The sequence below is a fragment of the Acinonyx jubatus genome, chromosome A1 (assembly GCF_027475565.1).
Source record: "Acinonyx jubatus isolate Ajub_Pintada_27869175 chromosome A1, VMU_Ajub_asm_v1.0, whole genome shotgun sequence".
Lineage (NCBI taxonomy): Eukaryota > Metazoa > Chordata > Mammalia > Carnivora > Felidae > Acinonyx > Acinonyx jubatus.
The window spans coordinates 125193119-125218506 of NC_069380.1; the positions used below are offsets into that span (position 1 = coordinate 125193119).

A 25388-nucleotide genomic window follows, 5' to 3' on the forward strand; every position below is an offset into this window, starting at 1 on the left:
CAACTATAATTTATGAGTAAGCCTGTCCAAAAGAAGAGGTTTCCTAAAACTTCCCTGAATGTGAGGTTAGCTCCAGTTATTTGTCCAGACAAACCAGTCTGAACTACATCAGAATTTATTGCTGTTGGCAATAGCAAAATAAGGGAAGAAACCCTGACCCAAGTGGTCATGTTCTTCAGCAGCTTAAAGTGGTCTTTAGATGTAAAGAGTCATTCATTCGTCTTTCTGTAAAGGATGGGGGATCTGTGCAAATCCAGCCTTACTGCCTTGCCCATCCACCTTTCCCTCACATTTGTGAAATGAGTGGCCAGCTTGAGCATGTAGTCAGGCAGAACAAAGAACTCACAGGGATCAGACCCTGACCTTATTAGCACAGCATGAGCATCAAGCCTGGCATACTCCAGCCTGGGTGGTACCCAGCTGGACAACTTTCTGTCTTTCCTGTAGGAAAGAATTGGTAGATGCCAGTGCATCTGCTCTCTGACTCTGCTATCAATCTATTCGAGCAGTAGGGTCTGTTGGCATGGTAAGAAAAATACATTTGTCTGGCACACAAGCCCCAAAAGAACTTTTTGCGTTGAAAGTAAAAAACGGAATTATAGTCAGAATGCTAATGCCCTTTCAGGCTTCTCATGCCAGCAGCCATGTTGTCAGTGAAATTTAAATGTGGGAAAAATGCTTTTATGGGCTGCCAGATTGTTTGGCAAATGACTTAGGTCTATTTAATCTATTTGTAATGCAGTGATTTTGGTAACTTTTTTTACTATGAAAGATAAAAACTAAATGTTGATTTATCCATAGGTTTTATTCCCCATCAACAATGGTTTTCTTCGTCTTAGCTAACCTCTCTTCTTACATTTAAAAGGTATGAGTGTTTAACATACTTTTCTTCTAGTAAGTGATGGAGCTGCAATTCAATACAGGTTCTTTTTCATTTCATCTGGAGACATAAAGTGGCTGCTTCCTTGATAATAAGTTCTGGAAATTTGCTTTTTCTCACTGAGTAGAAGATTTAACTCTTAAATGGAATTCAGGTTGAATAAATTCTGTGGATGTTATTCTGTATTTAGATCGTATCAAGTTTTAATATGAGTTTGGCCTCCCTGAGATTTTGTTTATATACAGTGCTATGGTTACATTTTATCCCTTTCAAAATCAGTCTGCATAGTAACAATGGTAAAGGGGCCCTGAGTGCCCATGGCCTGTCTTCCCTCCCCACACTGGCCTCTTTCCCTCTCCAGAGGAGAGTCCACTGTTCACAGTCAGTCCTCAGCACTGGGTCTGCCTTCCTAGCTTCCCCAGCCCTGGCAGCCAGTGTCCAGCCCTATTTCCTCCCACCCCACCAGTAAGTCCACTCCTGTCTTGAATAAAGATTTATTTTTTAAAAAATCTGTTTCCCATGCTGTATCAGAAAGACTTGTATATCTTCATCTTTGGAGGAAGTCACTATTCAGACTCCTGAGACTTAATAAAGCCTCCTTGCTTTTTTTTTTTCTCCATGAGCACATCTCTCATTAACTCTATCATCTTTGTGGCTGGCCTCTGACCTCATCTCTTATTTCAATTCCTCCAATTATAGAGCCGAATGTCAGATTCAGCTCTGCATTGGTATCTGATCAGAATAGAACAGAAAAGAGACAATTGCTTAAATACCAATTGAAGCCATCTTTTGATGGTTTCAACATAGCCAAAAAATGTAGGCAAAGAAGCCCAGGTTTGTCACCTACTTAGTTATGGGATCTTGAAGCCTTACTTGCAATTATCCTCTATTATAGGAGGCCCTGGAAGACTTTGTGCCTTATAAAATTGAATCCTATGTAACCTCTTATGGAAATGTTATGTCACATGGGGTCATGGGTGAAATTGCCCCATGCTGTATGAGGCCTGGGTGTGACTTTCCCTGTTTCCCAAATGCCAGTCAATAGGATTAATGTTTTCCATTAACTCAACAACTTGTGAAACCATAGTCAGCAACTCAGGATTGCTTTGATGTTTAGACATTCCACGTGGATGGAAGGAATATCATCACATTATATTTTAAAAATCATTTACGTTGCAGGCTATTCATAAAGAAACAAATATATTAGACCCACTTATAAAAGAGAAATGTATGCCATTAGTAATAGCGGTATTGTTTCTGGTCCAGAAGCCTTTCCAAAGGAAACATCCTTTCCCTGATATCTCTTTTCTCTGGCTTTCCAGTGCTCCCCAGAAGACAGACAATGATTTTATCCTCTCATGGCCCATGTCTGTTACACGGCCAGCTGCCTGCTGCGAGCTTGCTGTTTCCCTGTGTGGAGCACGTAATGAGATGCTACGGGACTTCTGTTTCTGTAGCATCTGGTTTCTACATTTTCATTTCCCTTTGTCTCCCTGTGTGTTTTAGAGACTTCATTCATCACACATCATACTCATTGTGAAATGGTTCTTATCTACCTCAGTGCACCGTAGTTTGAGATATGGAACTCACTACTTTAACCTTGAAACACTGTTGTGATTCATTAGGCCTTTTGTCTCAATGACGGTCAAGACACTCATAAAAAGAAGAAAGTATAGAGGACTTTAAAGAAATTTGTGAGCCTCATCAAGTGATAGTCCTGATAGAGATTTCATTGTGTGTTTCTTCTTTGAAATCTGTTCCATTTTTATGTAACGGGGCATGGAGAGAGAAAAAGAGGGCATGTGGATTCTGGGTGATTCAGAAGGATTTGTATCTTTATTTCTGCTCCTTCCCGAGGGTGGAGGGTGGGATAAGTGAGTAATAATATTCTACTGAGCAGTCCATTTGCATCTTAACAGACACTTTCTCTTAGAATTTGACATGCTTGCTTCAGTTCTTTACCATCATTAACACAAGCAATAATGATGCTAGCTATAGCATTTTATAGCTCGCATAGTACTTTTCTTATTTGCATCTTTCAGTTCAACTCAGTATCAGGTAAAGATTTCAATTTGGAAATCATGCAGCTGACGCTCAGAGAGGTCCAGTGATATTTCTAAAGCCACACAGTATGTATATCAGAGCCAGAGCAGGAACCCCAGCTGTTCTAACACCAAAGCCCTTGCTCTGTCCTCCACATGTTGCTGCTTCCGGGAGAAAAATATAAAAGAGGTTCCATTTATTGAGCACCTAGTGTGTGCAAGAAGACTTTAGATATATGAATTTACTTAATCCTTACCACAACCTTAAGGGGTAGATCATATTATCTTTATTTTAGCTAGAAAGTGAAAATTCAGGGGAACCTGGGTGTCTCAGTTGGTTGAGCATCTGACTTCGGCTCAGGTCATGATCTCACGGTTCAGGAGTTAGAGTCGGGCTCTGTGCTGACAGCTCAGGGCCTGGAGCCTGCTTCAGATTCTGTGTGTCCCTCTCTCTCTGCTCCTCCCCTGCTCACACTCTGTCTCTCTCTCAAAAATAAATAAAGATTTTAAAAAACTTAAAAAAAAAAGAAAGTGAAAATTCAGAGGGGTTTAACTACCTGACCCAGCTGGTACTGGGTCATAGATGACATTTTTTCTCTTTCATTTCAGACTGTGCATCCTGCTACAGAAGAAATAAGAATCTGTTCTCCATTTTTTTTCCCTACCAACACTACAGTTTAAAGGGGAAACAGGGCATTCCTCTTTCCATTTACATCACCAGGTGAATTTTCAGATGCAGAACAAGCTCTTCTATAGTACTTATGGATAAATATTGTTTTAGTCCCCACAGGGGACTAGTGAAAGAGAAATTTACAAAGGAGAGCATCAGTGCCAGTCTCTTCACTCCTTGCTTTTATCTCCAAGTTTCTCTATCATCCTGACTGTGGTTCTGTCTGCTGACCACCTCCTCTCAGCCCCTCAAAACCTACCTGTCACTGGGGAACCTGCCTTACCTTTTCTTGGAGCTTTTTCCAGTTCCCTTCAAGCTGTCCCTTCTTGGATTCCCCTGGAACACATTTCACCCATCACACAGTAAACTCTTCAAATACAGCCAGCTTCTCAGATTGCTTTTACAACTTTCATTTTGTCAGGTTACTGGAAATGCAAATTATTTGATTTAGATATTGCCTCTCATGGATGTTTATTCTGTATTTTTTTCACTACCCAGCCCAATGTTAGGAATATAGATTTACGTTGTTTGGTTAGTTTTTATCAAGAAGTTAACCCAGACAAAATATTTTTTTTTTAATTTTTTTAACGTTTATTTATTTTTGAGACAGAGGGAGACAGAGCATGAACGGGAGAGGGGCAGAGAGAGGGAGACACAGAATTGGAAGCAGGCTCCAGGCTCTGATCCATCAGCGCAGAGCCCGACAGGGGGCTTGAACTCACGGACCGCGAGATCGTGACCTGAGTTGAAGTCGGACGCTTAACCGACTGAGCCACCCAGGTGCCCCAACCCAGACAAAATATTGATTAGTTAAAACAACCTGATTTTTTCCTTATATAAATTTTGAGCCCGAATGTTCATTTTGGCTAGACACTAAATTGCTTGGGCTAAGTTAAGAATTCATTTTATTCTTGGTTAAAATAGTCCAGAAGAATAAAGGAATGGCCATTTGATAGGATATTTTTATTTCTTTTTGAAGTTCCCTTGGGCTTGAAAACACAAGACAGAAAGGACAGGTGCCCCCACCCTCTGCGGCCGCACAACAATGCAGACAGGATTTGTAACCTTCCTCTTTAATTTTTCAAAAGAAAATTGGAAGTCTTTGAGTTTTCTTCTTCAGTTTGCCCTCGCCTTTGCTTCTCAGCTCTGAAAGGCATTGCAAGGGCCTCTGATCTTCATCCTCTCTCATCTTCCTGTGCCACGGTATGACCCTATCTTCATCGTTTCAAAGGGAAACTATAAATAGCTCCACTCTCCTAGGAGACCTTGACCACATTCTTGTGTCTAAGAACCACATTCCCATCATTGTAACACAGATATCTCAAGTCAAACTTGTACAAAAAACTAAAGGCAATGTAATTCTCTCATGTGTCACTGGTGTTTTTCATCTTTTGATTACAACATCAAAACTCACAAATTTTACCACGATGAAAATCAAGTTATCCACTGTTCTCTCTCATCCTTCATTACTTCACTTCCATCATTTTAAAGAAATATAAGTAGACAAGAAATTGTTTATTCATAAGGCTAGGTCAAGGCAAAGATCACCTGTGGTATTTTTTGGTCATATTTTATTTTATTTTATTTTATTTTTATTGATTTATTTTAATATTTTTGAGACAGAGAGAGACAGAATGTGAGAGGGGGAGGGGCAGATAGAGAGGGAGACACAGAATCTGAACCAGGCTCCAGGCTCTGAGCTGTCAGCACAGAACCCGATTTGGGGCTCGAACTCACAGACTGTGTGAGATCATGACCTGAGCCGAAGTCAGACGCTCAAACTAACTGAGCCACCCAGGCACCCCTAATTGTCATATTCCGACCCTTATTATTGATCACAGTTTTCTCTACCCTCTAGGAGAAAATGTCAGTAGTCTGGAACGTAGACCTTGTATTTTCAAGAAAGAATGAAGGTGCATACAGAACTTAGTCTATAAAGATTAGGTACACTTTTGTTAAAAATAGAAAACTATATTTTAACAGAGAATTGTATTTCAAGTCAGGAAATCTGGGTTATTGTTGATTATTTGGCACTTAAAATTTTTTTTAATGTTTCTTTAGTTTTGAGAGAGAGAGAAAGAAAGAGGGGAGAGGGAGGGAGAGAGGGAGGGAGGGAGGGAGGGAGGGAGAGAGAGAGAGAGAGAGAGAGAGAGAGAGAGAGAGAAAGAGAGAGAAAGACAAGTATGTGAGTGGGGCAGGGGCACAGAGGGAGGGAGACACAGAATCCCAAGTAGGTTTCAGGCTCCAAGATGTCAGCACAGAGCCGTAGCTGGGCTCGAAGTCACAAACTGTGAGATCATGACCTGAGCCAAAGTCAGACACTTAACTGACTGAGCCACCCACGCGCCTGATTATTCAGCACTTATAAACTGCATGAACTTGATTATCTCACTGGCCTCTCTGGGCTTTCATTTCCTGATTTGTAAATGAGAATCTAAATGTTCTAGGTCTGTTTCAGCTCTGAATTCACAGAATGTTTTTAAATACATTTTTCCCTCTTACAGGATTTTTGATCTAGTGCATCAGAAACTTTTTACTGTTGAAATTGGCCCTTTAATATCTACTCTGTTACCACTATATATGGTTATATGTTCGCCATCTTATTTTATTACTTTGCCTTGACCATCCTGATTCTATTTATTTATTTCCTGCTTTTTCTTGGATTGGTTGGGTGCTTTTATTTTCTCCAATTTCATTCTTTCCTTTATTAGTTTGAAAGTTGTATCTGTTATATATAAGGTGATTATTAAAATTCCACAGTTTATATTTAAAATAAAAATTTAATATCTTTATTTCCCCAAAATCAAATACTTAGAATAATTTAACAGCTACCGTTTCCCACTCTACATAACAATGTTATGCACTGTTCACGCTTAATACTATCTTGACTTTTTACACCCTAAATTAGAGAACCATGTTCTGGAAGAACAGGTTTAAAGAAATCAGGACTTGTCATTGGTACCACATGTTTGATAAAGGACAACTGGGATGAGAAACAGAAATTAAACCACTGGATATGGCAGTCAGGATGTCACTGATTACTTTAGCATGAACCATTTTAGCAGAGTGTTGGGACCAGTCGTGGTTACCACTGGTGAAAGAATGAATGGAGTTTGAAAAAGTGAAGCTGACAAAGATCAAAAAGCACATACATGAAACAGGTGTTAAATAGCCAAATGACTACATCAAACATAGAGCCAGACTGAAAAAAAAATCCGAATTGTCCAATAGTCAACCTAAAATTTGGGGGGAGGAGTAGACTGTGTGTGAGAAAAGATTGGCCTTAGTATGATTCCTGTTATTTGCTACTTTTATGACTCAGAACTGGTGGCTAACCTCTCTATTTCTCAGTTTTACCATCTATAAAATGGTCTACTACCTCAGAATAATTAAATAAAATGATAAATGTGAATATACCCTGAAACGTATGAAGTCCTGCTAATGTCTCCATTCTTCATGTTGTCATTGTTCTATTTCACTGGTGGTTGCTCTGGTGAAAAGTCTAAATCCATTGATGTTAAATATCACACATTAGTATTATGTCTATCGAAATCCTGTTTCAGTCACACTGTGCTCAATGTCCTATGTCCATTCTCAAACCACAACTTGAACAGATACCATTTCCAGTCATTTTTTTCCTATTTAAAAGGAAAAGCTCAGGCAGAGCCCAGACATTTTTAGGGCAGTGAACTAAAAATTTTTAGGGCAGTGTATGGTACTATAATGTGACAGTGGATACATGTCACTATAATTTTGTCCAAACCCAAACTCAGAATATATAACACCAAGAATGGACCCTAACATAAACTATGGACTTTGAGTGATAATGATATGTCAAGGTATGTTCATTAGTTGCAACAAATGTACTACTCTGGTGGGAGATGTTGACGATGAGGGAGGTTATGCATGAGGCTATGCAGAGAGTATAGGGGAACTCTCAATTTTCCACTCAATTTTACTATGAACCTAAAAATTCTCTAAAAAATATAAGGCTTATTAAAAAACAAAAACAAAAAATACTCGGTATTGCTGAGCCCAGAGCTTAGTTTAAAATGCACTTGTCACATCCAATTTAATACTCAGATTCTTTCCTTATCATAATCCTGGCTATATTCCTAGGGACTGGTGGTGTAATAAGAAAAGGGGTTTGACCCACTCTTTTACCCTTTCTGTACCTCCTTTTTGTAGTTACTCTTCCCATGTCAAAAGTGGAAGGAGAGCTGGGAGACAAGGAGACGGCAGACAGCTTTATCTAATGGGAGATGAATTATAATTCTTTCTTGGCTTCGCCAGCTAAGCCTGTCCTGTTGTCCACACCTTCTGTGTAACATATAGTCAAATGCTGGTTCTCTAATGTAGGATGTTCAGGGAGCCCTGCAGGGATCTCCTGCTGTTCAGTGCCATGACATGGAGGTTTGCTCAGGGTCCTTTCCCTTCTAACATTCCTTCAGCTGCCTCCTTTCCCTGTTAGTATACCACTAGACTCGTGCACCTCATCCAGGAGACAGTCTTCTCACAAAGTGGGTTAATGGCAAGATGTCTCAAACGGAGCTACCTGCTTTGGTGTTTATTTATCCATGAGAAACTCACATAGCCTAGCCCTGTTAACCAGTGGGAAGTCAGAACTCCCTCCTGCCTCCCTGTCTACCCTGCCATTTCTCTCCAGGTCTTAGGAACCCCACACAAGTGCAGATCAGTACTCCCATTGCCTACACAGACACCCATCCAACCCACTCCAACTGGCATGTGGCTTTGTGAGTGACAGTTCCATCCCTTTGCAAGGAGTCTAGTTTGAGTCTTGTTGCCAATTTTAGGACAACAATAAGATTCCCACTGAAAAGCCTGTTATCTTTTAAAACAGAACATTTGATCATTGTAAGCATTTTGGATCGTGTTTTGTGAAGAAAAACAATCACCATCTTGACTAAAAGCTTTGAGCATGCCTGCATTTGAGTATTATGCCCCAGGTTTTGACAAAATTGAGCATAATCAAAATCCCACTGGGAAGAAGTATGTCAAAGAGATTAATTAAAAAGAAAGCAAAAATGGCATCTTTCTCTGTCTTTGTGTTAATCATTCTTAGAAAGCAAGCTCTTAAATAAAATGAGTGAAGATGCCTTTTACACAGCTTTGTGAGTTTTATTAGGTCTTAAAGAGTTCACAAGAGCAGTTAGTGTTTAGTGAAAGTGTCTTAACTTTCATGAGCAGAAACATACTATTGGTTGATATGTTAGGGTCTTACTGACAATGGAGTCAAAGGCTGCCGATAAAAGAGCTCTATGTGACTGTTCCTCTCTTCCAGGGAAGATGAATTGCCATGGTAACACTGCCAAGAAATAATAGGTCAAGTTTTATCCTCTGCCTCAGGCTTATTTTATTAGGTTTTACTTAGAAGTGGATGCCATTATAAAATGAAGGTTTGGGTATTTCAAAGCTAAACATCATGACAAGAAAATCTGATCAATAAACTAGTGTAAGAAGGATGGATAAAGGACAGTTGGTAGGAAGGACATCTAAATTGATTGAAGAACTATTTAGAGGCCAGTTTGTTAGTTCTGTCTTCTAAAATGTGGGCTTGACTTACAGATGATTGTGTAAGTGTGTGTAAATGAATTGAAAGGGACTGTTTGTACCAGATCAGTAGAGAAGAGTGGTTTGTAAATTTTTTTTTGACAGAAGATTAACTGCTGTTAAGAAAAAGGTTTTTACTTCATTCCAAAAATAAATATGTAGTAAGAAAACAAAATATTTAAGCTTCTTGTTTTGCTTACTATATTTATGAGACTATATGCAATGCTCCTTGATGCCTGTCTGTTCATGAAAATGAAAAAATAACCTAACCCTTGAGGGAAAGTACCATCAAACAAAAAAAAAATGATATGTGATTATCACCATTTTGTTGTTGCTTTTGTTTTGGAGGGTCATGTCTCAGAATACCTCATGACTTTGCATTTTTCTATAATAGCATGTCATTCGTTTAGGGATAAAATACCAACATGAAGCAATATATAATTTTTGTCATTTCAAGCAACATTGTTCTTTCCTTCATATATGTATGTGTGTGCAAATATATAAAAGTCTACTTTTTAAAATCCCAGAGGTATGTCAATTCACCTTTTTGTGAACAGAATTTTTTTTATTTTTATTTGAGAGAAAGAAAGAGAGAGAAAGAGCAAGTGGGAGAGGGGCAGAGGGAAAGAGAGAGAAAACCTTAAGCAGGCTTCATGCTCAGCGCGGAGCCCCACACGGGGTTCGATCCCACGACTTTCAGATCTTGACCTGAGCTGAAGTCAAGAGTCGGGCGCTCAACCCACTGAGTCACTCAGGCACCCCCAGAATTAGTTTTACATAAGTGGAACATAGTAATGCACTCTAGCATAGCATCCTTCATGAATTCAGGCAGCAAGACTGTGTTAGGCTACCTTTAATTTTCCGTATTTTGTCTTCTGTAAAGTAGTAAGTGGGTATGTGGGTAGCTGTGAAATTTATATTGCTTCTGCCCTGATCATGAGGATTCCAGACTGGAGTCAGTGACTCCAGCAGCAATGCTGTACTGCAAATTGGGTGGCTTAAAAAAATAGAAATGTACTGTCCCACAGTTCTGGAGACTTAAGTCCCCTTAAGGTGATGACGAGGCTACGTTCTCTCTCAGGCTCTAGCAGAGAATTCATTTCATCCCTCTCTCCTTATTTCTGGTGGTTGCCAGCAACCCTTGGCTTCCTTGGCTTCTTGATGTATCACTACAGTCTCTGCCTCTGCCTTCATATGACCTTCTCTGCGTGCTCTGTGTCTCTGTTTCCTCTTCTTCAAATGATACTAGTCGTAGGATTGAGGCCCACCCTACCCTGGAATGAACTCATATTAACTAGATTACACCTACAAAGACCCAATTTCCAAGTCAGATTCAAAAGTTCTGGGGGTTAGGGCTTCAACATATCTTTTGGAGGGAACTCAATACACCCCATACAGTGGCTATGAATTGACAGAACCTCACCACTGAGGAGGTGGTCTCATTTACAATTTTGAATCTCTAGTCTGTCTAGTTCTTTAGAAATGGTATTTTCATGATTTTACCTAATTTTTTGTAGCCATGTAGGGAATATGATATTCTGATTAATGAAATGCCTTTAATGTGTAGAATTTTAAAATCTATAAAAGTATGTCTCCAATAGGTAGAATAAATTTAACATAAACCAATCACTGTCCCTAACTGGTAATACGTGTTCATGAAATGTTTTTTGAATGAATGAACAAAAGAATCAATGGGTCAATCAATCTACACTGTTACTAAACTGTATTAAGCATCATTTAATATTCATTTGATGCTTCCGAATAATTCCTACAAGAGATTACTACTTGCTTGGAGGCTTGCTGACTATTCCGTTTCATATCTTTGTGTCTGTTTGGAAATTTAGTGAAGTGTGTCTATATCTTAGGTTGCAGGATCCTCCTCTTTCATTTCTGCTGACAAAACCTCTTTAGTTGTCACAAGTCACGCATTATATCACACGTATAATATCACATATTATATCCTCTAGTTTAATTAAATTACTTTTGTTCATCAACTAACATCAATGTGTTCAATTGCGTTTCTTCACATGTAAAATTGCCTACTTTATCATGTATTCGGATTATCTATGCTTTAATATGTTTTTCCCTGTCTAGTCATTCAATAAATGTGTTTTAGTTGTGGTGATGTTATCTGAGTTATATTCCTTTACTAATGTTTACTTTATTTTCCTTTTAATCCAGTTCAGAGAGGAGTAACTGCCAAAACAAAAATCAAATTACAATAGAAAGCTATTTCCTTTATCTTAAAGCTGCATGTTATCTCTGCGTAAACCCAAAGGGTTTGAGAATGCAATACATACGGTTATAAAAAAAAATAGAATATTTCACCAGAAAAAAATTTAAGGCAAAGACAGAGATCAAAATGCCAAAATTCAAACTGAAAATGTTCCTAGCTACTACTTATCAAGCTGCTAATGTTTTATATTTTACAGTTCTTTTCTTGACATGCACTCAAGTATTTGCTAATCAAATCTATCATTAAAGCCAAAAATTCCTCTTAAAAATGTGGATAAGAAATCACAATATTTAAGCCAACTAAAATCATTTTATTTTTCTTAGAAGAAAATGACAGCTAACCTTCATGGAAGACAGTTTTCAGTTTTAGTCATATTTTTATCCTTCACTTTCTCTGTAAGAGATTTCCAGTTGTGTTTTTCAATTATAGGAACTCTACATTTATAGAAAATCAGCAGGTATCCCCAGTTATCAGAATTAACCGAGCAGAGGAACAATGCAAAACCAAGGTTGGGAGCCATTTTTCTGAACAAATTGAGAAGAGGTACCATTGTAGCCAGTTACCTTCTGAGACTGCTCACATTTAATTACATTAGTGGCACTTGACATTATAAAATGTTTCTTTCTTTCAAATATAACCTTCTATCATCATTAGTAAATGTCAAATGTAATGAAGTGTTTTTCTGACTTATTTTTCTTCCTGATACCATGGGAAAGAACATGCTAATGAGTTTGTAATTCTGAAGCTGTTTTCAGTGCTCAAAACCAATGAAGAACCAACTTGGTGTCTGGTTTTTTAGCTTAGTTTTACTCTTTTTGTTGTTATCTTTGTATTTGGGAAGATTTCCTAATACACTTCCCCTATTTGGTGAAGTTTCTTATTCCTCCTAAGAGCATTTAGGTGACAACTACCTCTAATTAGATTGTGTTTCTGGGTTCAAATCAGAATGGAGTAGAAGGCCCTGACCCTTGCTGTGACTTGAGTGCTTTCTGAAAGTTTCTATTTTTTTTTTCTTATAAGCTGGTTTTCTTATAAGCTGTTTTTTTTTTTTGTTTTTTTTTTAAGCTAGCTACCCCTCTGTCTACTTTTAAATTTTGGTAATGGCTATCCAACCGTGAGGTTCCCTGTAACATATCAATCATAATACAGTAGGGCCTTGATTTCTGCTCTCTCAAAGATTAACAGCACAGAGACTGAAATGAATGTTTTATAATGCTAGAACTGGTTTCTTTACTGTCAAAATAAAATTAACATCTTAAGAAAAGAGAAGCCATCACTGGAAGAGGTCAAGAAGAAGGGGATGTCATAGTTTTCCAGCACACCATTATTCAGTGTCTGTGTTGAAGACATGCTTGACAGAAAGAGTCTGGGTCACCTTTTAGCAGTGCCTTGGGTGTATTGGCTGTTTTCTCCTAGTGAAAAATCAGGGGAAAGCTGTCTGTTATATAGAGAGGGCAGCAGGAATGGGGTCCCCAACCTATGAGAAGACTACTCAATGCTAGAAAGCTTTTTTTATTTTCAGGATTTTTATCATTCTAATTTTTACACATTTTGTAACTTAAGAAAAAATTTTTTGAGTATAGTTGACACACAATGTTAGTTTCAGGTATACAACACCCTAACCCTAACCCTAACCCTTGACTGAACAAGTCTTATGTGTGAGGCTGTGCTCACTACAAGTGGAGCTACATCTGTCATCATACAATAACATTACAGTACCAAGGACTAGAAAACCATTTAAAGTTACTTCACAATAAGAAAAAAAAAAGTAATTTTATAAGTAACATATTCTAGAAAGTAGGAACCCAGGATGAAAGTAGATGTTTTAAATTAACTATGAGGAGTTTAGTTCCCCAAACAGCCAAAATATATTACACAATCTCTGATTATACCATGCTTTGTAAACATAGTCTTTGGGAATTTGGTTCTCTAACTTTCTTCTTTATTTCACAATTGGATATGATGTTAACTGAATTAAATCCAACATATATCTAAGAATATCACATAAGCTTAAGATTGGCTTCTTTCTGCCTGATAAATTTGTATATTTATCTCAATTATATGCAGCTGATGATATTAATGTTTATCTTGTATGTCTACATTTTCATATTTACGTAATATTAAGCAAAGTAAAATAAAACATTCACGTAACTTCCAGGGAACTTCTATTATGGAGGCATGCACCTATGTGGCATTATTATGCTTGGGATTCAACTCTTTTTAAAGATTAATTAGCTATTTATGTGCCTATATATAAATAATTTTTAAATTAGATTATTTAGCATTTTTCTTAATGATTTCTAATACTACTTAGCATATTAAAGATAGTAACTTTTGGTCTTCTGGTACTATGAAAATATATTTCCCACTTTATTTTATTATGTATCATTTTAATTTGATTTATACCTTTTTTTATATTCAAGGAATTGTCAAATTTTCATGCAGTAAAGTCTGTACTTAGCTTTTTGTTTTCAGCCAATGGTGATACGTTCTGAAAGATCTTTTCCACAGATTTTGCTCTATTTTTGCTATTTTAGGTACCATAATTTGTTTTCATCCTATCTTTGGAACTGTATTTCCCTGATACCATCTCATAAACATCTCCCTGGTCCTTGTTCTTGGTTTCATGAAAAGTCACATGCTTGGCTAATTCTCAACTTCTTCATATCCCCATGTTCTCCCGGAATCACTTGCTGATATCCTTAGCCTTTTTTGATCACCCTTCTCTGAAATGGCAGGGGCCAAATAAAATATACCACACAGACTAGGAGAAAATTGTAAGCAGGGTCATGTTTCTTAGGGTTAGTCTATGGTGGGGTGTAAGCATCTAAACAGGAGAATACCTATGGGTGAGGAATAGCATTTCCAACATGAGCCCATCCCAGTAGTGACACTCAGATGTTTGTTTCATTTTGATCACAAAGGATCCTATTCTTGTGTCATCTAACACATCAGCTTTCCCTACAAGGGCTATTAGGGCGACCTGGGTTATACTCCATGTGCAATGGAGACATTCCTGGGAGAAGAAGAGAAAGACGATCCAGACTGAAGTCAGAAGGAAGATAACATTTCTTTCCAAAGTGCTCAGCACCTAGAGTACTAGGAAAGAGAAATCAGAGCCCAGGAGATCGGACACCAGGGAGTATGGTGTCATAAGCGATAGCCTAGATCCTGTGAAGACAAAGGGGCAAGAAACAGTTGAATTGAGGAATAATTTATTGAGCTACACTAAACTATACATGACATATACAGGTGACTTCACTGATGTATCTGCCTGATTCCCAGGTTTCACCATAGCATGCCATCTCTTCTGCAGGCCCTGAACCCCTGTATTTGTAAGCTGCTACCTCCCTTCTTGGGCTAGCCTTGACTCCCCAGCCATCAAAAACAACAGCCAGTACATGGCATCTGTTGACCACTATTCGTATGCCAGGTTTTGTGTGAAGCACTTCACATATACTGTTTTACATGATCCTAACAAACATGCTAGACTTTAGAGAGGTTAAGTGGCTTATCCACATTCCCCTAGTCGTGTAACAGGAAGACAGAAACCCCAAATCTCTTGACTCAGACATCCACAGGAAGCATATATTTTTATTCTCATTTTACAGTTGAATAAGCTGAGATTAAACTTTATGCTTTTAAAAGAAGGGAATTTTCATAAAATTATTTTTCCCCCACAGTGGCCTCTGCTTAGATTATAAATACATAATGATGGAGCTAATGAACTCTTCTGGTTTTAAACTATACAAAAAGCTACAGGGTTCTGATATGTATAATCTTTCTTTTTCTTTTATTTTCTATAGTGATCTTCTGTTTAATAGAGTGAACATATGTAGAAGGGGTATTTTGAGCTAGATCTCTACCAAAAAAATAATTCTTCATAATATTGTAGAGCTGCTATCTGGAAATCATTAGGGAAAACAAGACTAAAAAGATATATAGTTATACATTGCAAGCACAATTTAGACTCTCTATTATGACTGTTTTTGGAATAATTAATCACTTCCTAAAACATTTATTGCCTTATTTTTTGAGAGATCATTATTGTTATTTTTTAGGACACAGCAGGCCAGGAAAGATACAGAACTATCACCACAGCCTATTATCGTGGAGCCATGGGCTTTATTTTGATGTATGACATCACAAATGAAGAGTCCTTCAATGCGGTACAGGATTGGTAAGTAGGAGCAAATACTCCCATCACTAATGGTGTTTTCATTCAACTTTCTCTGCTTCCTCAAAGCACTGACCACACTGCAATGTAATATGTGTACTTATTGTATACTGTGATCTCCCTCATGCTTCATAAAGCAGACATGTACTAGCTATGCTAAGAGCTGTTGTTTAGGGATTGAGAAGAAGTCATTTTGGTGATTTTTCTACATTTTGTACCTTCCAGTGCTTTGCATCCTGTCATGCCTAGTTCCATGGAGACTTTTGATTTTTTTTTTAAATATAAATAATGAATGGTTTGGAAGTTTACTGGTCTAATATAGGGATTAGGAAACTGAGAACCATAGGTCAAATCTGGCGCAATGCTTGTTTTGTAAATAGTTTTATTAAACATAGCCATGCTCATTTTCTTATTGCCTGTGATGGCTTTCACAATGCAACAGCAGAGTTAATTAAGTTGTTGTAACAGAAACCATATGACCCACAAAGCCTGAAACCTTTTCTATCCGGCTGTTGACAGCAAAAGCTTGTTGACCTCTTGTCTAGATTTGTTAGTTTTCAGTTTTTCTTCAAGTTGAAAAGTTTTGAAGGACTGAGATAAATGCAGAGATAAAACCAAAGCATGTTCTGACCCATGGCTACACCATCTCTATGAAAACCCCTCTGTCCGTGGTGAGTATGGTTTGCAGTGGAGAGCGTGTGCCCTTGGGTGCAGCTTCCTTCAGCTTCTTCTGCCAGCACCTTGGGAGGAGACATGGAAGAGCTGATGGTCACGGTCATGGATTCAAGCAGCAGGTCTGAGCAGAGTTGCTTTCTTGTGGAAAGAGCCAGAGTCTCGCTAGAGCTTTGTGTATTATTGGGAGGAAAATGGAGCTCCCGCTGCTGGTACCAGGACTGAACAGATACCATATTTTAACTGAAAATATGGCTTGTCTTCTGCAAGGAAGCATTAGCTGTACAAAAGTGAAATAAACTGGGGCACCTGGGTTGAGCATCCGACTCTTGATTTCAGCTCAGTTTGTGATCCCAGGGTCATGGGATTGTCCCCCATGTTGGGCTCTGTGCTAGTATGGAGACTACTTGGGTCTCTCTCTCTGTCTCTCTCTGTCTCTCTGTCTGTCTCTCTCTCTCTCTGTCCCTCTATCTCCCCCCACTCCCGCCTCTGCCCTTCTCCCCTGCTTGAGTGTGCACTCTCTCTATCTCAGAAATATTTTCTTTAAAAGTGAAATAAACTATATTTTTTTTCTGTTTTACATGATAGTATAATCCAAAGTGATTTTTTTTAATTTTTTGAATGTTTTTATTTATTTTTGAGACAGAGAGAGACAGAGCATGAGTGGGGAAGGGACAGAGAGAGGGAGACACAGAATCTGAAGCAGGCTCCAGGCTCTGAGCTGTCAGCACAGAGCCCGACACAGGGCTCGAACCCACAGACTGTGAGATCATGACCTGAGTCAAAGTTGGACGCCCAACTGACTGAGCCACCCAGGCACCCAAAAGTGATTTTTTTTACATGTGTATTAGCTCAATGAAGGTTGGATGCTATTAAAGTCTTCAACTTACTTTAGATTATTGCTTTTACAGTTTAATTTTCATCTTTTCCATTTACACACATAAACACACACACAATGCAAGAAATGATACGTTTACAATAGCATCGCAAAAAGGAAATATATAGCTATAAACTGAAAAGGGGAAGTTTGGGATTATATGAAAAAGTAATGATCCTCCACTGAGGCACATAAAAGAAGGCCTAAGTACTCTTCTTTTTAGTAGACTGAATATTGTAAAAATGCCAGCTCTTCTCAAATTAATTCTTAAATTAAAGGCAATCCCAATTAAATACCAGTAGGTTTGGTACAGAATGGAAGGAAATAGAGAGTACAAACATGACACAAATCTATATGGGGATTTAGTTTATGATGAAAGTACCATTTCAAATCAGTGACAGAAAGGCTGGTTCAATTAAGAGTGTGGCGATATCTAGTTAATTGTCACGCACAGCTCCAGCACACATACTGCTGTGCAAAATGGTCATTTTAACTTTGATTATTTCCTCCAGGAAATCTTGAGACCCAGTAGTCCCAGGCAGGAAGCGTTCCTGAATCACGTTTCAAACTTCAGGATCCCAAATGCTGTTTGCACCCTCAAGAATTGAGTTCATTAAAACCAAATGGCAATAAGGCCGGGATCCCAAGCTCTCTATACTCCTGACTCTAGTATCAGAAATGATGTAGAGAAGTTCAGTGTCCATACGCCCTATTCCACACCTTCCCCCACTTACTCCAGTCAACCCAGCTTTCCCCCACCAAGGCTTCCTCACCTGTCAACAGACTACCTGCGCTACATCAGTCTTCCTCTTCCTCAAACTCCTTATTTGACTCTTAACTCACTCTTCGTTTTTGAAGCTCTGTTTCCTTTTTTGGGGTGGGGGAGGGGAGGAGTATTTTCCAGATTCTTCTTGTCTCACTCTAGGACTGCTTCCCTTTCTACTTCCAAGATTTCCCTCACTCAGCCAAGGGTAAGTGTACCCCCATGGTTTGTTCAGTTGGGCTCATTTTTAGTTTCCTTGCCTATCTTATCCACTCACACATACCATTTATCACTTACACCAGATGGCTCCCAAGTTTACATTTCTGGCTCCAGTCTATCTTTTAAGCTGCTGTGTTGCATTTCCAGGTGCCCAAAATATTTCTTCACCTGGATATCCTGCTGGTGCCTCGGAATCAATGATCTCTGCCTGAAATTGCTCACCTGCCTGACATCATTATTTCTTCTCACTGAGACCACAACACTCTGTCACCCACGGTCCACCCTGAATCCAGTTCTAACTTCCAACCATCCTAATCTGGAACTTGATCTTGAATATTAATTTTTCCTGAATATCTTTTGATTCTGCTTCTGGCTTTCCATTCCTTCTGTGACCATCATTGCTTCTTCTAATTTTTTTTTCCCTCTACTCTCATAGTAGCCTTTCTAACTGATCTTTCTCCCTTTAGATTTCTTCCTGTCCCAAGCTATCCTATCCCACTGCTGCTATCAGAGTCTTCCAAAGGAATAGGATCCTAAAGATCACTGGAAGACCCCTGCCCAAAATTCTTGACTTACCATCACCTACTTAATTAATTAAAGTTTCTTCAGCCTGACTTTCAGACACACCACATTTATGGATCCGCTGTGTCTTTACAGTCTCTTCTCACTATCCTAGAGTCCAACTGATCTATTCACTGTTTCTACAACACATCCTAAACTTTCCAACCTTTGTCGGTTTTTCCTTTGATGTCACACCTGCTTTGCATACCTTTTTCACAGCCTACTGCCTCTACACCATGTAAGTCTGTCAAAACCCTTGTCCATCCATAAGCCAATCCTTACTTACTCATTTTTATTCATCCACAATTGTATGATCATTATTATTAGAATTTTCTTATCCATTCAACAAATATTTATTGAGTACCTACTCTTGACAATCTGCCAGACATTTTATTTATGCCATCATTTACTATCCCAGTTAATGGATAGTAAATTCAGATCCCCCAGTTCTCTGATATAGAAGTCTCAGCACTGTTTTTGATTTCTTTTACACATCACAGCTCATTGACCACCAAGTCCAATATTTTAACTTTCTGCATGCCTCTCAAATCTATTCTTATCTTATGTCCCTATTGCTACTGTCTTCATCTAGACTGTCATTAGCTCTCATCTACTTTAGGAACCTTCTATCTTGTCTTTTTACCATTAGGTCCTACTCACCCCACATTCTATATCATATGGCCATCAGACCTAGTGAACTTTAACATGTCTTAAAAATCAAATCTGTAGTAATGTTTTATTACCTATCATAGTGCTCCCTAGAGCCCATCTGAATTGCTGTGAACCTTTGACAACATGAAGAAGCCCAGGGTCCACTCTGGACATACTAAGCCACATCTTCAGTGATAAATATATATTTATTTGGCGCTATATATATATATATATATATATATATATATATATATATTTAATTTTTTTAATGTTTATTTATTTTTGAGACAGAGAGAGACAGAGCATAAACGGGGGAGGGTCAGAGAGAGGGAGACACAGAATCTGAAACAGGCTCCAGGCTCTGAGCTGTCTGCACAGAGCCTGACGCGGGGCTTGAACTCACGGACCGCGAGATCATGACCTGAGCCGAAGTCGGCCGCTTAACCGACTGAGCCACCCAGGCGCCCCTGGCTATGTATATTTTTGAAAGCTTCATGAATGATCCTGAAGCCCCTTTCTGATTAAGGCCACTCATTCAAAATGAAATCCGAACATGGTAAACAGTGTAGCCTCCATTTATCTATTTCACTAAAATCATCTCCTGCCACTCTCCTCCTTTGGCTCTTTATTTCAATCAGAAAAATTTTCTCAATTCCTCTGCTTGGAATACCTTCTTTGTTATCTTTCCAACTCATTCACCTTTTAAGACCAGCTCAAATGTCAACTCTTCTATGAAGCTTTTGAAGATACTGCTCCCCCCTTTCCTATCCACCCATTTTCCAAGCCCAAGGGACAGTACTACTCACACCCTTATCTCTGCATCCATAGCATCCTAATATTTTCTACAGATCACATAAGGAACCTAGCAGGCTCTTATTATTTGATTACGTTTTTTCTTCTATATTAAACTGTGAATTCATTAATCTTTTTTTCTCTAGTACTGAATACAGTATAATCTTATAAATTTTTTTCTGAATTTTTATTGTAGTGAAATATACATGGCAAAATTTACAACCCTAACCATTTTTTAAGTGTAAAGTTAGTGGCAATAAATACATTCTTAGTGTTGTCGCAACCACCACTACCATGCATCTCCAAAACCGTTCATCTTGCAAAACTGAAACTCTATACCCTTTAAATAATAACTTCCTATTATTTTCTCTCCTCAGCCTCTGGCAACTACTGTTGCCAGAATTTGACTTTTCTAAGTACCTCATATAAGTAGAGTCATAGTAATCTATTACTGTACAATAGTACAATTTATATTTTGAATGGATAATACAAAGAACTATAGAGAAGCAAGCATTTTTTTTGTTAATATCCCAAAAGAAGATAAAAAATTATTTCAGACTGCCATAGTCTGCAATTAATGGTTCTATTCGTCCTCTCCCCCAAAAAAGGTTTAATATTGTTACGTATATTGCTGCTATGGCACTATTTACGGTCAACTTTTTATCATTCTGAAGTATCTACTTGTCTTAAGTGCTTAATAGATTATAAATTATTTGCAGAGAAATACCATCTTATTTGTTTGTGTCCCCTATTTAACATAGTTAACATCACAAAATAGGTATTTTAAAAAGTATTCTTCATTGAAAAATTGACCCATCAAAAACCTTGGAAAATGTTTAAGGAATAAAAACAGAATTGTATAGTAAGGGAAAAAAAAACCTGTGTAGGAAAAAAAATCCACTTCAGCATTTCAATTGCATACAGGCCATGACTAAGCAACAATGGGGAAAAGAGGGAGCTTAGTAATATTCAGTGGTGACTTTCTACAATAGGAAATAAAGTATTCTCAAAAAAAAAAAAAAGCAAGCACAAAAGAACATATTCTCTAAATTACTGGTCTCCAAGTGCTTATCTTATGGGTGCAAAAACAAACAAAAAAACCCAAAAACAGAAAACATTTATAGCAAAAAATAAGAAATTAAATGAAAGTGATTTGCAGCTGAAGTTTCTAATACTTTCTCGTAACAAAATGCTCTTCAGTTGCACCAAAAGGAAAAAACAATAGTTGTTTGCTGTGATCTCTGTAAAATTCTTAAACCAACTATAGGGAAATTTAGATTAAGTGTTAAATTTTTTTATAATTTCATTACACACAAATTCTAATCTGTTAAAAATGTAGGTATAGAGACTTAGAGAAAATAGCAGTAAGTTAGCAGTCATGTTGAGGAAATGGCAGCGATCTCTTTTTTGAAAACACATTAGACTATGCTTTCAATTTTCCAGTGGAGTTTTATTAGAGGAATTAAATAAAAATATCCTTTTTAACTTGGCCAAATTCCAAAGTTCTACAAAATTAATATAAAACAAAACTCACTGTGAGCTTATGTATAAGTTTATATAGAGTGTACAAATATTCAAAAAGACTGTGAGGAAGGACACATAAAAGACATATACAGTATGGTTAATGAAACAGAATTAGTCACACTCAAGAATCAGGAGAGGATAATTGTTTTAGCCCTCATTCCCTGGAATTAGGGTGGAAAAAGCTTTCATGTTAATATTTTCTTACAAAGTATACAGTCTCAGGGCAGCCGGAGAGAGGAGTCCAAGTTCCACATACATGGATGAATCATTTTAGTAGAAGAGGGAAGCTTCGGTGTGGGAGGCAAGAGACTATGGTATTGGCCACAGGTGAGCTGCTCTGGGTTATGCCTTTCTTGTATTGATAACACAGGCGATCGTCCAACAGAGCTCTTGCAGAAGTGTTTAGCAAGAGCAATGACACAAGTGGCCAAGAGTCACCTCAAACAGGTGAAGCAAGATCTGAAAGAGCACATAAAAGGTGTCTGACAGAGAATTTACAAAGCTTATGGAAATCACAAAGATAAAATCGTTACTATATTTAAGATGAAATTTCATTCTGAAATTCCTGGAAATCAAGGTGAAAATCAAAGCTTGGGGGAAAAAAGTAAACACAGTGTGTTATACAGCTCTCATTATAGGGGGGTGGGGAATACCATACTAATCCCCCAGGACAAAGAAAATTTTCTTTGAAATAAATTCTGATGGAAATGTCTTTTATATGGAGGCACACTGGATTTATGTCAACAATGGCTTTTTACAACTAGTACTAAAAAGACCTCACAAAACTCCTTTTTTATAGTGCCCTCAAAACACAGAAGGCAAACATTAGAGCATATCAGTGAAGGCCCTCTGAGAAGCTAGGCAAATACTACAATCTGAACACATAGATTTCTTGGAGTCTCTAACAATCCAAGAATTGAATGGTAACCTCTCAAGTGAATACTTGGATTCTATGCTATCTAGACTGTCTTCCCTCAATATCATTTTTCTATCTTATACCTTAGGTAGAAGAGAGTGTGAGGTTATGCACTCTGAAGAGGGCCTCAGATAATTATACTGCATCCAATATTTTGGATTACAGATACTGACCTTTTATTATTATAAGTGTTAAGTCTTTCTAGTTTTTGGACTTCTTTTGGTCTCTTGAACTTCTCATACCTCTGGGGTTCTCTTCCTCTGGGCCTCTGAACATGTTCTACTTTCTATAAGAAATCACATCCTTCCAACCACCACGCAGATCAAGCCAATTTCCTCTCATCCTTCAAATTTCAGCTTGTTCATAATTTTCTCTGATGCTTTCTCAAATACCAGATTCTTTTAGCTGCTTCTGCAGTATACTTTCAAAACACTATCACATGTATGTCTTATAATATATTCTAAGTGTTTATTTAGTTCTCTGTTTTCCTGCTGAATTCTATGTTCTTTAAAGACAAGTACTTTGCTTGTCTTCTTTACCTTTTCATCCCAGGGCCTACCCCAGGGCCTGGCACTGAGTGGCTGGTTAAGAAATACTTATTGAATGAGTGAGTGAAACCTGCATGGAAAATGTACACCTCGTGGGGCTATCTGAATTAATTGGAGGGGTACCTGGGTGGCTCAGTTGGTTAAGCATCCAACTTCAGCTCAGGTCATGATCTCATGGTCCATGAGTTCAAGCCCCGCGTCGGGCTCTGTGCTGACAGCTCGGAGCCTGGAGCCTGCTTTGGATTCTGTGTCTCCCTCTCTCTCTCTGCCCCTCCCCTGTTCATCTCTGTCTCTGTCTCAAAAATAAATAAACATTAAAAAAAATTGAATTGATGGAGTATTTTGTAAAAAGATGTGATAAAGTAAGGTGGCTGTAAACAACCCTATTGGGAACTGCAGTGAGGCTTGCAATGGTTCTTTGGATTTGTCCACATGGTGAAAATATGTCTAAATCATGGTCAGTAAGTAGACTAACTGACCAGATCCCCATTTGCTTAAACTTGCAGTTTGTTAGGGAGAACACTGTGTGCAGTTGCAAAGTCAAAGGTAGGAATTTAGTGGCTCCATTGCTGTAAAAAAAAAAAAAATAGAGCTTAACTCTTTTTTTTAAAAAGAATTTTTATAAATATTTAAATAAATATGTTTATATTTATATTATATTTATATTTATATAATAAATATATAAATTTAAATTTAAATATTTAAATAAATATTTTAAAAATATTTATTTTTTAAATAAATAATTTATTAGAGAAACAGGTACCAAATAGATTCAAATAGTTCTAGAAACCCAAAATCACCACTGCAAATTTCACTGCCTTTGAAATGTTTCTCAGGTGAGTGAGTGGTGGCCCACAAGTTCCCTGGGTCTCAGTTGGAGCATGGCCCTGGGTGTATGGAATTTGGATCTCTTGCCATGGCTCTTCCTAAACGTCCAGCAGCTAAGACTCAAATATCTATGCCAACTGCAGTGCCTTTCAACTTGACTTAAAATCTTCTCATTCCTGACTTTAAATGCATTTCTGTTCTAAGTATGGCATGGCCACAGGCTGCTGTATTTCCTGTAGGAGAATGTCACTGGCTTATCTCCTCCAACTTTATTTATTTACATTCGGCTTTTTATGACACAATGAGGAACTCTAAATATAATTTTTTTAAGGCAGGAAATCTGGTGAGCAGATTGATATTTTTTAAAAAACCACCAGAGTGAGGATAAAAGTCTAACACCGTCTTCCCACCAGTTTTAAATAATTCATTTCTATGACGTTCAGGGTATCATTGCAGATGTGCTAGAACCAGAATGAAATTTCACCTTCAAATATTCTCTTCCTCTGCAATTTTCCTTGTTTTTTTTTTTTAATCCAAAAATATATAATGGTCTTAAACGAAGGTGCTATCATATTAAATATGAATTTTAGCTTGATAGTAACAGCAAAGATAAGCCTTTGTTCAGGGCTTCTTAATCCTGTTCAAGGGTCCTATCAACTATAGAATCAGTTCTGTCACAGCTCAAAGGGGGAAGTTTTGGGATTAGAGCACAGACATCTGAGCCCAAGGCTCCCCACCACTGCACAGTGGGCATCAAGGAGTCTTTCCTCTCCCTGGATCTTACTGGCTCAGTCTCTCAGTGCTGCTCTGAACCAGCCTTAAAACATTTTTCTTGTACGGATAACCCAACTCAAGCTCAAGTTTACATTTAGAGAATAGTTAGCTCCTAATCCACAGCTCCTTCCAAAAACAAACAAACAACAAACAAACAAAAATACTGAAATAAACAGTCTATTCTCTCAACTGTCTCTTCCATCTCCTGTTTGGTTTATCAGGCCAAAAATGTTGGGGTTAATCTTAACTCTTTATTTTCTGACAGCCGACACCCAGTGCTTCAAAAACTGCTGTTATATCTTGGCTCTAATTTCAAAATACTGTCTACTCTTGTTGTCCAAGGTTGTTATGCTCTATGAAATCACCAAAAATGTTCATTTAGCGACTACTGAATTGTTGCTGCCTAGGGAAAGTTCAGGGTTATGTTGCTGTGAGCCTCAGGCCACACTTTTGCCTGCTGGTCAATACACACTTGGTTTTAGGTATGTTTCCACTTAAAGACACTTTTTTACTTAATATGTATTCTTGATTCATGAGCTTTGAACTCATGGCCAACATCAACAAAGTCATACCTGAATGGAGCTTATCTGATGCATGTATTCCTGCACAGGCATATACAAGCCCCTTGGTACTTATGAACACCAGCTAGCCCTTCAGCTTTATGCTTGGAGCTCACTTAAAACAGCA

General features: G+C 37.9%; 1 protein-coding gene across 4 annotated transcripts in view; it reads left to right on the forward strand.

The window, feature by feature from the left end:
- Nucleotides 1-25388, forward strand: part of RAB3C (RAB3C, member RAS oncogene family) — a 368220-nt gene that overhangs the window by 199810 nt on the left and 143022 nt on the right. For all 4 annotated transcript variants that reach the window (XM_053223209.1, XM_053223205.1, XM_027041571.2 and 1 more), the window contains one exon: nt 15461-15579. In XM_053223209.1, the coding sequence (XP_053079184.1) occupies nt 15461-15579 (119 nt within the window). The remainder of the gene's footprint in view (nt 1-15460; nt 15580-25388) is intronic.